The sequence below is a fragment of the Ptychodera flava genome, chromosome 9 (assembly GCF_041260155.1).
Source record: "Ptychodera flava strain L36383 chromosome 9, AS_Pfla_20210202, whole genome shotgun sequence".
Classification (NCBI taxonomy): domain Eukaryota; kingdom Metazoa; phylum Hemichordata; class Enteropneusta; family Ptychoderidae; genus Ptychodera; species Ptychodera flava.
The window spans coordinates 42550870-42567231 of NC_091936.1; the positions used below are offsets into that span (position 1 = coordinate 42550870).

The 16362-nt window shown below is 36.1% G+C and overlaps 1 protein-coding gene across 1 annotated transcript in view; it reads right to left on the bottom strand.

Annotated features, from left to right (window-relative positions):
- LOC139141076 (TBC1 domain family member 2B-like) overlaps positions 1-16362 on the bottom strand; it is a 59222-nt gene that overhangs the window by 23142 nt on the left and 19718 nt on the right. Inside the window, exons 10-17 of the mRNA XM_070710649.1 lie at positions 12414-12446; positions 9529-9574; positions 9197-9324; positions 7210-7344; positions 6895-6994; positions 6398-6514; positions 5767-5873; positions 4760-4845 (exon numbers count right to left, since the gene is read on the bottom strand). Of these exons, the coding sequence (XP_070566750.1) occupies positions 4760-4845; positions 5767-5873; positions 6398-6514; positions 6895-6994; positions 7210-7344; positions 9197-9324; positions 9529-9574; positions 12414-12446 (752 nt within the window). The remainder of the gene's footprint in view (positions 1-4759; positions 4846-5766; positions 5874-6397; positions 6515-6894; positions 6995-7209; positions 7345-9196; positions 9325-9528; positions 9575-12413; positions 12447-16362) is intronic.

Below are 16362 nucleotides of genomic sequence, written 5' to 3' on the forward strand. Positions count from 1 at the left end.
AATACAAATATGCAAATTTCACCACCATTTGAACAAATCTGATTTAAGTCACCCTAAGCAAACTGCATATCAAATTTCAAAGCAATCGGACAAGCGGTTTCAGAGAAGAAGATTTTTTACCAAAAACACCAAAAAATGCCCCAAAAATACAAATATGCAAATTTCACCATGATTTGAACAAACTGAAGTGAGGTCACCCCAAGTGAACTGCATATAAAATTTCAAAGCAATTGGACTGGTGGTTTCAGAGGAGAAGGCAATTGTTGACGGACGACGACGGACGACGGACGACGACGACGGACGACGGACGACGACGGATAATCAACCTATTTGATAAGCTCCGCGTCGCTGACAGCGGAGCTAAAAATACAAGAAATATTTAACCCAGAAAAACAAGTTGACAAAAGTTGGACACGCTGCTACAGAGAAATAGATGTTTTGATCAAAAAGGGGCAAAAATTGTCCTAAAAACACAAATATTGAAATTTCACCACATTTTTTGCAAACAGCTTCTCAAAGGCATATTTCTCCTAAATAAATGATGTTTTTTTCACTCGTGATACTTCATTTTGATTGTCATAAACTTCTTCTTTCATTTGTAAAGAAATAACATCGAAAAAATAAAACTAATAAAAAGTTATAACAACTTGAAAATTGGGTTTTGTTCTCTTGCGTGGATCGCCAGAAAAGGGTGATTTTGCGACCCCTATATTAAATGGAACATTCCACTGAAACGTATGGGCCGATTTCAATGTATGACCCCTTGTTGGAAACGTCAGATAATTTTCTAATGCGTCAGAGCCCCGATGTTGCGATATTCACATGATGTCATCGTTTGAAATTGAAAGAAGAACTTTGATCGAAAATCTCGACCTCAAGACAGCAAAATTTTGTATGAGCGGCTGTCTGATGATAAAATTTAGTGTATATTTAGTAAGATTCGAAGGTTTCATGAAATTTTGTTGAGCGGTTTCGATGGAAATTGATCAACAAGTATGTTGAGCGCGATCGAGAGGTAGCATGAGTGCCACTATCGACTTTTCCGCTGCAAAAAATTTAGCCCACGGGCCTTTGTTTGCCGTGTTGGCTGTCAACATAGCTGCAATAATTCAGGGCTCGACGTAAGGTCAAATCATCCACTAGCCCGAAGGACTAGTAGCAGCTCATTTTGAGTAGTCCTTAATGAAATCTACTAGTCCTGTTCAAGCAAAGCCAAATGTTGCTCTCATGTTGTAAAGAGGTGTATATGACATATTCTCATATTTTTTGTCGCAAAGGTTTTTAAACCCAATAACTAACTTTCATGCAAGACTAGCACATTTGCTTACTGCAAAATGTTTAACTTTGAATCATATATAAACCACAAAAATAACCTGAATGAAATGTCCTGTGTAGGAGGAGAGGTCATGAAAATAGCCTATTGCCATCGAGAATAAAATCAGAGGTAGGGATGAATTTGTTGGAAAATCCTTCATAGCTCAGGTAGTGCGCATTAATTTGCAAAGAACATGTTTGTTCATGGTGGGGACAGATTTGTTTCTCCAGAACTGAAATTCATACAGCCATTCACAAATGTTCCAGTGGAGTGCCTTCATATTTTTGACATATATCACATTTTAAAATTGACCAGCTTGTGGGGAGGACCTCTCATTTGTAATAATGGTTTGTGAAAAATTTTGTTTTTAATAGTAAAAATGTTGCATTTTACCATTTCATGTGCTTGTGTCTTTTATGAGTTTTTGCCAGTTACTGGTAACACAATGTGATTAGCACAAAAATAACCAATGACTCCCAGAAGTGATTGGATACGACAGTCTGATACACCCATTTCATACGTTGTTTTTTCACTACTGTTTTAAGGTTCACTTCACTGTTATTGCCCAATAATTTACACTTTTCCACTAAAATGGCAAAACAATAAGTTGCTAGCACCAAGTTATTATCTGTGAGGAATTCCCTCACCTGTACAAGCAGTAGCAACTTGTCATAGCACTGTTTGGCAAGCTAGATGGCTCTTTATAAGATCAGCTTCAATCAAGCTAGGGGGTCTTGACTATATATGGAGGTCAGCATGTGGAGGCATTCTAAAGCAGGGTCAAGCTGGCTACGAACTATCGGAGGTGTTGTTTGGGAATGCCCCTGAAGAAATCTTGAGAAAAATCTTCTTTGAAAGGCAAGGATACAGTGTTTTAACGAAATTGTGGGGTTGCTCATGTTTTTAGGCGAAGTGATGAGCTTCAAGTAAACCAAAATACACGACGTGCAGACAATTCCGTTTGATGCTCAGCGTTGCATTGAGCCGGCCATGTTTCCCGGGGCCATGTTACTGGCATGTACAGTACATTTGATTCTCCGTAGCAGGTAAACTGTTTCATTTTAAGTTGGTGATCAATAAAGTTTGCTTCACTGTTTCACTGTCCAATTTGTTTGGGTAAAAGTTAGTTTATTTTTTTTTTAAATGATCGAGGCGTGGTTCATTCTTATCGAATGAGTGGCCCGGCGTCCCATTAGTTTTGTAGCGATAAACTTTCCTGGACAGCTACGGAACTTGAAAATTGCACTAGTCCGCAGGACTACCTCCGAAGACATTTTTACTAGTCCTCTTGAAAATTTACTAGCCTCGGGCTAGTGGGCTAGCGCTTATGTCGAGCCCTGTAATTGAAGTCCACGTGTCTTTGTTTTGCCATGTTAGGTATTCAGCCACTGGCATGGCCAGGGCTGAATAGCCTACATGGTAAACAAAGGCCCGTGGGCTACAATTATTGCAGCTACCGACATTGTGACTTGAGTGAGGCCAGTGTGTACGCTATAGCGTACTGCATAGACAGTTTGGATGAGTGTATATTCGCGTAAAAACAAAATGTTTACTCGTAGTTTTGGAAAGTTGAAACCACTGTGATTCAGGATTACTTCAGACGATGCTTTAAAAATGGAAGTTGTAATTTTTTTCTGAACAAATGGACTATATGGCTTTATTGTTAACAAATGCTAATAAACATCGGGTGGCAGCTGGCAGTATGCAAAATGAACGAACTTTGATGGAAAATTTTGACGTCAAGACAGCAAAATTGGGGGTGACTGACTTTCTGATGATAAAGTTTACTTCATAATTAGTAAGATTGTGAAGTGTCATGAAAATTTGACGAGCGATTTTGATGGAAATTGATCGACAATTGCGTTGAGTCAATTAGAAGCCCAAGCGCCACTGACGTTATGACCGAGCAAGGCCGGGTGGCTGTGCTCATAGATTGTATATATTCACGTAAAACAAAGTATTTACTCATATCTTTGGAAAGTTTGAAACCACTGTGATTTAGAATTTACTTCAGAAGATGCTATGGGACTGGTAAATTTTCGTAAACTGAACAAAATGTTACTTTCTTTAAAAAACAAATGCAAACAAATTTAGTGGCAGAATGCATACATTGCACACCATGAGTGGTTTTTATGGGCTAGTCTGGCACAAATGATTGTAGTTACCCATTTAGCTGACATATTGCTAATTACAGAAACTTACGATGAATAAATCTTTTTGAAATGTAATAATTTGCATAAATTAGCATACCTGAAAGGCTGATCAGGGAAACTACATAGGATATAGTCAGACATCATTTTGAATGATTTCATTGAATTCAGCATGTTTGAAAACCTACAAGTTGAAAATTCTATGTCTCTATGTGGAAGAATAATCGAGATATTTAATTTTTGCATATTTAATTAGGTGGACTTAGTTTTTCTGTGACGCACTGTTTTTACGGTCGGTGAAATTAGATAATATTCAAATTTTGATCGCATATATTTTGTAGTTGAATAAGTTTTTTCAGAGTGAATGGCCACCATTTGTTTCAAAAGGAATATTGCCACAGGTTTTAAGCTTTCATCAAAGTTATTTATGTATTATTTCTGATATATTGACATCAAAACTTCATTAAAATTAAAAACGTCAAAAACTTTTAATGAACAGCAGAAAAAATATGAAAATTTATCACTTTAAAAATCTGTATCTCTGGAACTACTCATCCAATCTTGATCATTCAAGGCTTGTTTTGTTCCCCTCAGTGAGATCTTTAGATTGAAGTACATTCCAATTCTCTATTCCCAATATTTAAAATTGGCCTGATATGGCTACTTATACGATTAGCTCTCTTTGGTATACCAAATGAGAGCTAACAAAAAATCTTCAGCGGTTGGGAGCACAACCCCTGCTCGGCTGCTCTGCTCCCTCGCCGTCTGATATTTTATTTCAACCACCTGAACTAAAACTTAGAGATAACCCTGAATACCGATATGAAGTACTTAAGGCCATCTTACATAGTGATAATACTCGGGAGCACCTAAAATCTTCAGACCATGGTACCACTTAGCATATTGATACTATTACTTATACAATGCAAGACCAGAGGTACATAAATATTCCACATTGATTAAGGGTCATAAGCATGGAATTTTAATACCAAAACAATGCTCATTAATGTAATCTGCATATTTGAATATCATTATACCTCGTATCTTGCACTAATAGCTATTACTTGAAAACACCAAAAATATTGATATTGTACTCATGACAGCATTAAATATTGTTATTAGTACTTGGGACCACCTACATCTACAGAGCAAATTTACTCACCCTATTACCATACTCAAGATGCCATAAATCCAACCAAAAGTGAACAATGATGAAGATGTGACAAAGCAAATAGTGATAGTGTCATATCCATAATACATCTCGGGTTTCAAATTAGAATGTAATACAACTAACCTCTCCTGGGTGCATCCATTTCTTTCAACAGCAAGAAGTATTTACTCTGGATTCTTAAAAACTCTGCTTCAGCTAAGGCATGCTTTCTGTAATGTGAAGGACAATTATATTGATTTGATTGGAAATATCTGAAGGTTTTGAAGTCTTTGACTTGTAGTTTGTGCTGGTGACTTCTTTGGCAACAACCTAACTCAGTGAGGAATACTGGCTGTGAATGCAATTTGTAAACTGTTTGCTTGTCATAGTACAGGCATACTTTTTACTCCCTGGATTTCTGACTGGGACTGTGCATAGACCTTTCCCCGGTTATCCCATGATGCATCACTACGGCTGTATCAAACACTATGCATGTAACAACAAAAATATACTTATTTTGTGTTGTACAATGGATTGTTATACAAGAATGACACACATTTTCAAATCCAAAAAATGCCTCGTATATTTTGTATCCATGGGCAATGAAAATATAGGTCAGGATGTAATCTGCCTTAGTATTCTATGAGTAACATACACTGTTTATACCCTACAGCAAAAAAGTTCTATGAGTAATGTACAATTTATATATCCTAGCGTGCACTGCATCATGGAACCTGTAAAAGAACTATTGGCTATACTGATAACATTTCTAAAATATCCTAGCTTCACTTGATTTGTATCATAGATTTTTACGCAAGATAACCAAACCCAGGATTACACAGTAAACTTTTCAAGAAAAACTCATTACTTGAGATATGCTGCTTCAATCAAGACTGATTCAATCAGCCGGTGAGAATGACTTGTTTATCAACGTAGTGTAAAACTCTAAATGAAATCAGTTAAGGTAAGGGATTTAATTACCAAAACAACACTCATACATGTATTGGAACACGGGACCCAGATCTCAAGATCCATTTCAAGAATTTATCAAACAGGGACTACTACTGAGAAGGGTTGCATGGTTTCTAGAATTCACAACATTGTGAGTGACATTGATGGCTAAAATAAGATGACATGTACAACACACTTACTCTATTAATTTCCTTTCTCTGGCCATGTCATTCTGTCTCAGCTCATTTAACTCTAGGATTTCCTTGTTGAGAAATTTATTTTGGGTTTCAAATGCTTGATAAGCATCCTGGAATAAAATGAGAAAAGTATCAGACCTTTGGATTTCATGAGAAGGGATTGAGTCAGACATTTCCCACTGATATTATTCCCGTATCTTCCAGAACAATCCATAGAATAGGGTTACAGCCCAGCATGTTGGCTATGTAGTAAAGGGCACTTTATTTTCATTGAACTTCAGTACGAACAAGGAAAACAGTTTCAAGTGTCATTTGCAGCATTTCTGTGTTTAGGCTGCGGTTAAATAAACCTCTCTGTCGATCATAGTTTAAAGACTCAATGAGGAAAGATGACTCAGAGATGAATAGTTGATAAACAAGTGGCATTCAAGAAAGCTGAACTACAAAAATATCATCACTTCTTGAGGAAATTTCTACAGCAAGAGTTATTGAATAAACTCAGAACATAAAAAGATAATCCATGATAAAAATATGTAGCATTTACAATGAGTAATAATAATTACACATATGCATACTTCTTCCAAACTCTCATTTATGAACTTCTTTGCAACTATGAGTAATACACATAGCTCACCTTTAACTTCTCTATCTCCTTTGCATCTTCCATTGCCTTCAATGCACTGCTTGTGCTGGATGATCTCTGTTTGGGCCATGTGCCTGCATTTGCAGGGTTTTCCTCCACTTCAGACAGCTATAGGATGAGAAAATGTACACTATGTATTGTCAAGTTATCTTTAGTACATGTGGTATGAAATACCTGAAGATGTGTGCAGTCAACAGGTTTTGTTTCATGGATTGTATGGAACCAGTCCACTGACTGACTGTACAAGTAAGTTACAGTACAGTTTCAGTAATGCATAAGTTTGAAATTCTATGATAAAAACAGCTACTGTTTGGACTGCTACACTGGTCTATTTCAACTCAACATTGGGTACAGACTAGCAACTACAAATAGTACTTGAGAAAGAAACACATAAATACTCCAAGTTCTACCGCTATAATCATGTTAACATATGTGCACGTACATCAGATCCTGGGCAGACATTGGCTATCTCTTTTTCTTGGACTCACCTCATTGGTCAAACGGATCACGATTTCATCTTTTGCTTTGATCATTTCCATGAGCATGTTGTTCTGGTCTTTGAGGGCTTCTATTTCCAGATTACTTGATCTGTGTATCAAAGAAGTACAAGGTGTCCATTGAGATTCAATAGAAACTGCTATATAAACCTATATATACTGGCAACTCTCTATCAGATCTATAGTAGATGTCTCTCTAGGTTCATAAATTAGAATTTCTTCAGTCATCTCTGAATTCATGTTTTTACAGAACAACCCTTCATCATAAGATCAGTTTCCATTTCAAATCACTAACAAATTACTCACCTAAGTTGATCCTGAAGGTTTTCTCTCTCATCTCTGAATTCATCCAAGAGTTGATTCAGTTGGATAAGTTGTTTGTCTTTCCTCTGGATGAGTAGTGCCTGCTCTTTGTCATTGTCACACTTCAGGTAGGCACCACTGTACATGATGTAATCAAACAGACAACAGACAATAGGTAATCTATCTTTTCACAAACAAAAATCTTAATGCACTGTCAAACCTGTGTACAAATGTGAAATACATGTATGTGCCCTAAAGGGACAAAAACAGGTGTGGCATTACTCTTCTGGTTAGTGGTGTCCCTGCCCCCTGGTGATGCAGGTACATATGAGTATGTGCTGGTGAATTGATGAACCTCAACATCATTCTTCCACTAAAAGTCATGACATTCATTTCTTGATCAAAAGTCATATGGAAACATGTGACATACAAGATAAAGCTTGTGTCCTGCTTCCAATATGAGTACAATAGATTAAATTCAGAATTTAAATGGACAACAGTACAAACTACATGCACAAATTGGCATAGAAATACACATACTGTCAATGACATTTGTACAACTGGGTTGGTTTGTACATCCATAATGTTTGCTGTCAGGTGTACGGTACTTAGTAAGCGGCACACTGTGCAACCTCCATTTGATTAGAAGGTAAACTATTCTGATGAAGTCAGAAAATTTGACCACTACTTCTTAAAAAAATACCGCAATTATACGGTGTCGCTCACATTTGATCAGAATTGGTACATACCAGTATGGGTATCAAAGATCAACAATAAATGTTGTTTCTATCTGTTCAGTGCAGGAAAATTCTACGTTGATGTTATGACAATAATTTCTGCACAGTACAACCAGAAAAACAACAAGAATGACAGAAGTTTGACATACTGCTACAGAGAAATTGATGTTTTGATCAAAAAAGGGCAAAAATTGTCCTAAAAACATAAATATTGAAATTTCACCACATTTTTTGCAAACAGCTTCTCAGCTTGTCAAAAGATGATCTGCAACATTTCGCGGAATCTATCAGCAATATAAATCACTGGGCCATAAGTAGTTACAGCATGCAATCTTATTTGCGCTAGTGATATGGATATACATTGTATCTCAGACAGCATCTAACTAAAAAAAATTATAAATCTGAAAATTTACTTAGTAAAAAATATTAGCACAGCTTTTCTCATTTGGAAAAATTTTTTTTTGAAATTTACAGTTGTAAAAAAAAGATGTTCACAATTTCATTGTGACCACCCCCTCCCAAGATCTAATGGTCCGTCCCTTAGTTTGAGCAGGTCTGTTAATATGTAACAGTTCATAAACAATGACAGGAAATGACTACAGGTCAGTGGAGTATCCTGTTTCAGCCATTGGCATGCAACCACTCATGAACATTTGCAGAATTTCCCTTTTTCTTACCTCATTTGCACATTTTTGACACTGATGTGTTCATTTGAACAAATTCACATCTCAACCCCTACATCTACCTGTACACCAAATACTGAGACGGTAGCTTTGGCGGTATGGGAGCCTTTGTGTGTGACGGACATACATCCGCACATACCCACAAATATACAGACATACAGACGCCACTCAAACTCATCATATAAGCTCTTTTTGGTATTTATATATAAAACCAAATATGAGCTAATAAAGAGCACAAACATGTGGCTACTGACCATTTACAATATGTAAGGTGTGGGTTCTTGGAATCTTCAACAGGTAAAATTTACTGGTACTGCCAAAATATCAATTTTTGATGTATGTGTGCGTATCAAGTACATGTACACATAATATCCTTGGTTTTGACAAGCTTTTGATCAATGGTTGGATTTTGAATAATCCATCAATTAATCCGTAAATCATGAGACAGTGTGTGAAATGGATATATTATGTGACTGTACTTGATATGCTTTTTTTTCTAATTGCTCTGAAATACTGCATTGGTTTAAAAAAAAGTGGCACAAATGTATAAGGAAATGAATAAATATTTACAGAGAGTCTTTTTCCAATTGTGTTGCCTTCAACTGATTGTGCAGAAGTGCCATCACCTCCTTACTGGCTTTTAATTCTGTTTCAACGTCTTCAAATTCTTCCCTCAGCATTGTCAACTGGAGCTGTGTCTGTAGGACAATGAATTAGTGATACCTTGTTGTGAGAACTACAAAACTGATTAGTTTGACTATCATTTCTGACAAAATTTTGGGAAGTGCTACAAAATATCACATAAATGCATGAACTATTATCACATTGACATACCAATCTTACAGAATTCATGATTATGCAAAGCAATAACATGTAAACCAAAAAAATTTGCAAAGTCTCACCTGAGCAAGTTCACCGTCACTCCCTGGTCTTGGCAACGTAAACTTTCTGCACAAAAACACACATAAAAAGACAAAAATCAGATGCTTCCTCAATAAATAAATTTATGATAGGCAGTATTTTTGTTGACCCCACAGGTTGATGATTTAGCAAGCCTTTACCATTTCTGTCATCACACAATATTGCATGGGGAACCACAGTAAAATTACTCAGGAACCCTGGTAAAATTTGCCCAGGTATAAAAACACAGACAGGAGCTGACACTACCTGTTGATGGGTATTTTATCACAACATAGGAATGTTGTAAGGAATTTGTTGATGAAATATATACTGGTAGTATGCACAAAATAATGTATTGTATAAATATCCATGATGTGAAACCCAATTTTCTAACACAACAAGTCATTGTCAATGACATAGTCTCCACTTGTAATTGGGACTTTGTCACTGGAAGTGACAAAAAATTGAAGTTGACATGATGTGCATGAAAGAAGGAATGCGGGTGCCAAAGCCCTGTCTGTGACTGATGCCCTTATTGGATTGGATTGTAAACAAGTAGTGGTAAAGGGCTAGGTGATTTTACCATGTTTAACAGAATTAGGTATGCCATGCCCTGGCTTTTTAAATGTCGAAATTCAAATTTTATTCAAGAAACTGGTCCAGGCATGTCTGAGTAATTGCTCTTGACATTAAAAGGTCTGCCAGATGTGAACCAAAATGTCCTGATGTTCAGTAAAGAAGAGGCTTGCTATAAAATAGCTATTGATACTGTTAAAATTAAAATGCTTTTCTTGACTGGTAAATCTTTGTATATTCAACATCCTATGAATGGACACAGCATTAATATTAATACCATCATGGAACCCCTATGGATCATAGCTGGGGAGCCTGTTGATGGATATCTACTACAGGAAAGAAAACGACCGTCACACAGCCATTTTCGATAGAATCATTACAAAAATTGGCATGCTATATATATGTGATAGGGATTAATATATGTACCAACTTTCAATGCAATCGCACCCGGCATCGCTGAGAAATTTACGTGAACAAACACAGAGTCGTCAATATAGGAAACAAAATGGCTGCCAGGTAGCCATTTTAGACTGGATCAAAACAAAAATCAATGTGGATATGTATAACATATAGAGTAATCTATGTACCAAGTTTGAATTGAATTGCTCCTAGCATCACTGAGAAATTTGCGTGAACATACACACCGACATCAAATACAGGAAACAAAATGGCCGCCAGAAGGCCATATTGGATCGGATCGTAAAACAATTCGACGTGCATATCTATGGCATAGGTAATAATCCTTGTACCAAGTTTGAACAAAATTGCTCCAGGCACCTCTGAGATATCTACGTGAACGGACGGACGGACGGACGGACGGACGGACATGACCAAACCTATAAGTTACCCGGACCGTGTCCGTGGGGACTAAAAATCATACATCTAGCTCTATTGGCTCGCTCAAAATTAGATATGCACATAATTAATGACGTACAATATGTGGTGTCATAAGGTGTCCCATCATACCATATATGAAGAGTGTAGCACTTGTGGTTACTGAGTTATGCACAAATATGTATATTTGAGGTCAAAGGTCATTGAGGTCACATGACATTTTGTCAAAAAAATTGTATTGCTAAGTTATCCCTATATACCACAAATCAGACTTCTAGCTCTATTGGCTCGCTCAAAATTAGATATGCACATAATTAATGAGATGCAATATATGGCCTCATAAGGTGTCCCATCATACCAAATATGAAGGGTGTAGCACTTGTGGTTACTGAGTTATGGACAAATATGTTTATTTGAGGTCAAAGGTCATTGAGGTCACGTGACATTTTGTCAAAAAAATTGTATTGCTAAGTTATCCATATGTACCAAAAATCAGACCTCTAGTTCTATTGGCTCGCTCAAAATTAGATATGCGCATAATTAATGAGGTACAACATGTGGTGTCATAGGGCGTCCCATCATACCATGTATATGAAAGGTTTAGCACTTGTGGTTACTGAGTTATGGACAAATTTGTATATTTGAGGTCAAAGGTCACCAAGGTCACGTGACATTTTGTCAAAGTGTCTGAGATATCTGCGTGAACGGATGGACTCACGGACGGACATGACCCAATCTATAAGCCCCTTGGACTTTATCTGTGGGGACTAAAAACTGTGTCACTGCATCCTTTTTTCCAATATGAATACGATGAGAAACTTAATTTTTATTTTTCTTGGCCTTATACATGGGAGTCTATGGACTGCCTTATACATGGGAGTCTATGGACTGCCTTATCCATGGGAGTCTATGGACTTCCTTATACATGGGAGTCTATGGACTTCCTTATACATGGGAGTCTATGGACCGCCTTATACATGGGAGTCTATGGACTGCCTTATACATGGGAGTCTATGGACTGCCTTATACAGGGGAGTCTATGGAGGTGAAAACTAAAAAGTCCTCTAACACGGCCAAATTTGATCACATTGTGAAACAAATCGACGTGCATCTGTATGAGGTAGGGTACTATCCTTGTACCAAGTTTGAACGAAATCGCTCCAGGCGTCTCTGAGATATCTGCGTGAACGGACGGACGCACGCACGCACAGACGGACTGACGCACGGACATGACCAAACCTATAAGTCCCCCCGGACGGTGTCCGTGGGGACTAAAAAGAGTTTTTTCCAAATTAAGGTAAAGAATCTTTGATAGAGGCCAGTTTTCACAATCACTGATATTTTATATATTGTACATATTAATAGAAACTGAATGGCATACGATCTACTTTTTGAGAAATATAAGCATAGGAAACATTGATGGTAAGACAGAACACACATAAGAAAACAAAATGAATTGATGAAATTATCACATTACTTTTTTATAGATGACGCAATTCCCTCTTTTGGCCTGGAAAGAAATTAAATATACAAACATGGTAAGTGTGAATTATGTACGGTATGTTAAAGTGGCAAATCATACAATTTAAGATTTCAAATTACCCAAAAATTGGTGAATAAATCAACACATGCTGTTTCACTATCTAGTGTTTCCTGTATGTCACTGTGATTTGCATTTTATTACCAATGGTATTTCTCTAAATAGTAATGTTCAATAAATATCATTGCAAACATTCATAATGACAAGAACATTATTGTTTAAAGGCGGAGCCTCCCTTTAAAAGGACGCCAAGGTATGGCGGCGTTCCCTGTGTAAGTGGACACCAAACAGGCAACACGCGGGCACACGCTCCAGAAAATGCCTTTTTTGTAGTTTTCCCCGGCCACAAAAACACAGACAGACTGCAAAGCGGTCAGCGTGAAGTTGCTGCCGATCGAACTCTGTGGTTATATTCAACGTCTAACGCAACTGGAAGACAATTTTTTAGGAAATTCGAGCGTTTATAGCGGGGAATCAATGACCGTTGGCAATTTGAACTAACTGTCAATCAAAAGCTTGCATAAACTCTGTTTGCAGGATTAGCAAAATGTGACTAAAGGTTGAGGTCACTTTGTGTAATTAATGTTACGGAAATCAGACATCATACTGGCCATGTGTTTGAATGGGAGGAGAACTCCACTAATGCGAGAACCTGGGATTGAAAAGTGCGGCTTTAAGCAATAATGTGCCCCCTCCTGGCCCATAATGGACGAAAGCAAACTTTGCATGACATATGTACGAGGCAAAGCCGGGTACATTATGTCGTGCAAAGTTTGCTTTCGTCCATTATGGACCGTGAAGGGTAACATTATTGCTATTATTTTATAGTTTTGGCAATGCCAGTGAATTTGTGGACGTAGAAAATGAATAAACATAGGGCCAAAGTCCCTGAAGCTACTATAGACATTTCCTGACTGTATGAAATTATCTCACTAAGGTCATCCTAGGGACTTGTAAACCACATATTAAAGCTGTCTGACCATATTAGTCTATAGTAGCTAATAAACGAGAGTTAATTACATTCTAATTAAAGTAAACAAGACTTGCTTAAATCAAGATTTACGTCATAAAAAAACAGCATTTCTGTCAGGTTATAAAGAATCTTAAGCTGGTTACCTTTATCAGTATTTTCATTTTAACTTTCAAATTAACATTGTAAGTATTAAAGTTCTGTTGAATAAGTTGAGACTGTACGTACTCAGAGAAAGCACACTGAAGAGACAAATGTTTGAAACTTAAGAAGTTCAAGGTCATCAAAAGCATTATAAGGAATCATGTAACACTTTCATTGCACTGTTTACACAGATTGCATAATTGCTATAAATAGCACATGAGGAATCTTACAGCCCAGCTTTACCATAAAAACCCTATCACTTTGACCACTCTTTTAATTGACCACTCTATTTTTTTCCTCAAAAAGTAATTTTATTTTATCCTTACCAAGTCAACCATAAATGGAAATTAGAACTTTCTCTATCTCTATTTATTTGACCACCCTATCATGACAAACTATTATGAGCAATTTCTTTTATATAACATACAGGGCACAATAAATGACGGTTCAGAATATGTCAAAGTTGGGATTCAGGAAAGTTACCTTTACAGGTTTTAATCCTCCAAGATGGTAAGCCATTTCACTATGAACTGTCAAAAAAAGTTGACATGGATACAAAATTAAGTATATCCTGACTGTATGAAATTATCTCACTAAGGTAATCCTAGGGACATGTAAACCAAATATTAAAGCTGTCTGACCAGCGGTTTTGAAAAAACAAGCGACTCAACAGTTGACAGAGCTCTGCTGTATTATGTAGAGAATAACCTTTTGTGACACATGTATTGATGAAGAAGGTGGATATCTTTGATAGCTCATTTCAGGATGGCCTGACCAAAAATGGAAAAAAATTCTGTAAAAATACAGATTTGCATATTTCATCAGACTATATTAGTCTATAATAGCAAATAAACGAGAGTTAATTACATTCTCATTAAAGTAAACAGACTTGCTTCAATCAAGATTTACGTCATAAAAAAACAGCATATCTGTCAGGTTATAAAGAATCTTGAGCTGATTATCTTTTAATATCAGTATTTTCATCCTATTAACCAAGCACACTATAACTTTCAAATTAACATTGTAAGTAAGTTCTGTTGAATAAGTTGAGACTGTACGTACTCAGAGAAAGCACACTGAAGAGACAAATGTTTGAAACTTAAGAAGTTCAAGGTCATCAAAAGCATTATAAGGAATCATGTTACACTTTCAATGCACTGTTTACACAGATTGCATAATTGCTATAAATAGCACATGAGGAATCTTACAGCCCAGCTTTACCATAAAAACCCTATCACTTTGACCACTCTTTTAATTGACCACTCTTAGACTATTTTTTTCCTCAAAAGGTTATCTTATTTTATCCTTACCAAGTCAACCATAAATGGAATTAGAACTTTCTCTATCTCTGTTTATTTGACCACCCTATCATGACAAACTATTATGAGCAATTTCTTTTACATAACATAAATGGTGGTTCAGAATATATCAAAGTTGGGATTCAGGAAAGTTGCCTTTACATGTTTTAATCCTCAATTCACTATGAACTGTCAAAAAAAAGTTGTACTTTCTGATAATTCCACACTAAAATTATTTTGGCTTTGATGATTCCTAAACTAATTCAATTATTTAAAATCATATTAATTATTTTTTTCTGGGTGAATTGATAGGGTTTATACAGTACAAGAATTACATACAATGTAAGTCAAACTTTGACCAAAAATGACAAAAAAATTCCTTAAAAATACACATTTGCATATTTCATCACAATTTGAACAAATCTAAGTTGTGTTATCCCTAGGGACCTGTATACCAAATAACAAAGCTGTCTGACCAGCGGTTATGAAGAAAATTTTTTACCAAAAACACCTTTTTTGGCATTAATTTGCCTATTTTCAACAATATCAAAACATAGGGCCAAAGTCCCTGAAGCTACTATAGACATGGATACAAAATTAAGTATTTCCTTACTGTATGAAATTATCTCACTAAGGTCATCCTACGGACAAGTAAACTAAATATTAAAGCTGTCTGACCAGCGGTTTTGAAAGAACAAGCAACTCAACAGTTGACAGAGCTCTGTTGAGTTATGTAGAGAATAACCTTTTGTGACACATGTATTGATGAAGAAGGTGGATATCTTTGATTAACATTGTGAGTTCTGTTTAATAAGTTGAGACTGTACATACTCAGAGAAAGCACACTGAAGAGACAAAGGTTTGAAACTTAAGAAGTTCAAGGTCATCAAAAGCATTATAAGGAATCATGTTACACTTTCATTGCACTGTTTACACAGATTGCATAATTGCTATAAATAGCACATGAGTAATCTTTATACAGCCCAGCTTTACCATAAAAAACCCTATCACTTTGACCACTCTTTAATTGACCACAATTTTTTTCCTCAAAAAGTAATTTTATTTTATCCTTACCAAGTCAACCATAAATGGAAATTAGAACTTTCTCTATCTCTATCTCTATCTCTATCTCTATTGACTATTTTGAGCAATTTCTTTTAGATAACATACAGGGCACAATAATGACGGTTCATAATATGTCAAAGTTGGGATTCAGGAAAGTTGCCTTTACATGTTTTAATCCTCCAAGATGGTAAGCATTTCACTATGAACTGTCAAAAAAAGTTGAACTTTCTGATAATTCTACACTAAAATTATTTTGGCTTTGATGATTTCCTAATTAATTCAATTATTTAAAATCATATTAATTATTTTTTTCTGGTGAATTGATAGGGTTTATACAGTACAAGAATTACATACAATGTAAGTCAAATTTTGACCAAAAATGACAAAAAAATTCCTTAAAAATACAGAT